Source organism: Camelina sativa, chromosome 15 (assembly GCF_030686135.1).
Source record: "Camelina sativa cultivar CO46 ecotype springtype chromosome 15, ASM3068613v1".
NCBI lineage: Eukaryota > Viridiplantae > Streptophyta > Magnoliopsida > Brassicales > Brassicaceae > Camelina > Camelina sativa.
In genome coordinates, this window is record NC_141894.1 from 30,027,552 (window position 1) to 30,029,522 (window position 1,971).

At 39.6% G+C, this 1,971-nt stretch overlaps 1 protein-coding gene across 1 annotated transcript; it reads left to right on the plus strand.

Moving 5' to 3' along the window:
* Positions 1–1,210: 1,210 nt before the first annotated feature.
* Positions 1,211–1,612, plus strand: LOC147927339 (uncharacterized). The gene has a single exon (XM_087487412.1). The coding sequence runs from the start codon at positions 1,211–1,213 to the stop codon at positions 1,610–1,612; it is 402 nt and encodes a 133-aa protein (XP_087343538.1).
* The last annotated feature ends 359 nt before the right edge of the window (positions 1,613–1,971 follow it).

Here is a 1,971-nt window from a genome sequence, read left to right on the forward strand (position 1 = left end):
AGCGACCTAGAATCTCACCTAAAGACATAAGGTTGGCAACAACCGTTCCATTGCTCACAAAGCCTAAAAAGAAAATATAACACTTTTTAATGTGCCAAAGCGACACGTCTAAAGAGTTGATATCATTGTCATTTTCGTAATCTTTAAAATAGGATCCATTTTTTTATTCATGTTCCGTATAGCATCTGAGTATTTTTTTGGGACTGAACATTTCTATTCAGCAGGTGGAATATATATATATATATATATATATATGTCATATAGATACGTTCGATATAATAGAATAGAAGTTTCGAATTTTTAAAATAGCCTTGCCAGTGTGGGTAATGGATTATCATACGATAATTTTTAAATCTTGATATTTCCATTTTTATTTTTAACTATTTTTATTCTACTCAATTTAGTATGTTAACAAAACCACTCACCTATCCACATGATTTGCAATATCGATTTCGGTGAAAACTTTCCGACGGTTTGATCTTTGTCACAATTTGTAGAGAAATACCTAAGGAACTTATTCATATGCAACTAAAATCAGATCAATTAAAAGGTTAGATATGGAGAAAGGATCATGTTGAAGATGCTTTAAAAATATCTTTCGAATTCAGTACGTATATAGTCCAAATGATGTTAGGAAAAAAACACCTAATTCTTTATGTCTTTACACACAAAAAAAATCTTACAAAGCAGATTTACTTATCTAAGTGTATATTTGAACGCTGATTGTTTAACATGTACTGTAAGATCGATTTCTTTTATACGATGTTACATATATAGGTATTGTACAAATGCAAACTGTTTTGATTAATTAAACTTTGTTGACAAATAAAAAGGATGGATATACATATATATAAGATGTTACGCAGGTAAATGCTAGCTAGGCTAGTCCCCAAAACGCTCCCAGGTCCGCATATCGAGAGAACTAATAGAAGTATGACTCCTTCTATTATCCAGATCTCAACCACCACAGCATGAATATTTTGAACTTCGGCGAGAGGATGGCTTTTTCCGGCAGCTCAACATCACAAATCTTCTAAAGCTTGGTGGTAAGCTGGACTCTTCGGGCTGTCATCATCACGACTAGTATCTCTCTTTCCCTGTATCTGCAATATTAACCTTGCTAACCGTTTGAAACCGTTGCAAACTCTTGAAACCTGTTTTAAAACCTCTGTCAAACCACATCTCGCCCAAAAACCCCAAACCCTACAAAATGAGCAGAAATATACCGTATCATCTCAAAGGCAAAGGTGTAGACCATGGTTTTGCACCACCATCAAGGAAACGAATCCGAGCTCCAGATCTAGATACTGCTGAACTTATAGAAGTAAATGCTCTTACCTTGATAGGAAGACTTACCAACCCGGCTGTCCAGCGCCTATGGTCTCTATTTCCCTTTATCTCAAACAGATGGAACTTGCGTGGCACTGCAACAGGGGCAGATCTTGGTAAAGGCTGTTTCCAATTCTCCTTTGAATACGAAGAGGATATGCAGAAGGTTATGGACAACAGACCTTATTTTTTTGACCAACGGATGGTAATACTTCAAAAGTGGGAACCTGTCATCTCTGAAACTTTCCCGGACAAGATTCCCTTCTGGGTTGAAATACAGTGATGTGATCGCAGGACGCGACCTCAGCCAAGAAGACCAAGACACGCCGGACGCGACCAGGGCAACCTCTTCAGACGTGGCCAAGGCTCCAACGATCCTCCCCGGAGCCACCACACGTTCCAAGAGCTCAGCAAAGGCGGCCAAACAGCGGCTCAACCTATTTGTCCGAACCTACGTCCGACACCAGCCACCCAACGAAGACTCCGAAGGCTCAGTCCGCTTAGTCTTCACTCTTACCCAAGAGTAAGGACGGTCAAGTCGTTAAGCGAGGAAGTGTACTCTTTTTCCTCACTCCGGGTTTGTCCCAATGGGTTTACCGGAGGAGGTTTTAACGAGGCATGGAGGTAAAACGCAAAACGCCT

Excerpts from the sequence above, each read along its gene's own strand:
- LOC147927339 (XM_087487412.1), top strand. The coding sequence starts at position 1,211 with ATGAGCAGAAATATACCGTATCATCTCAAAGGCAAAGGTGTAGACCAT.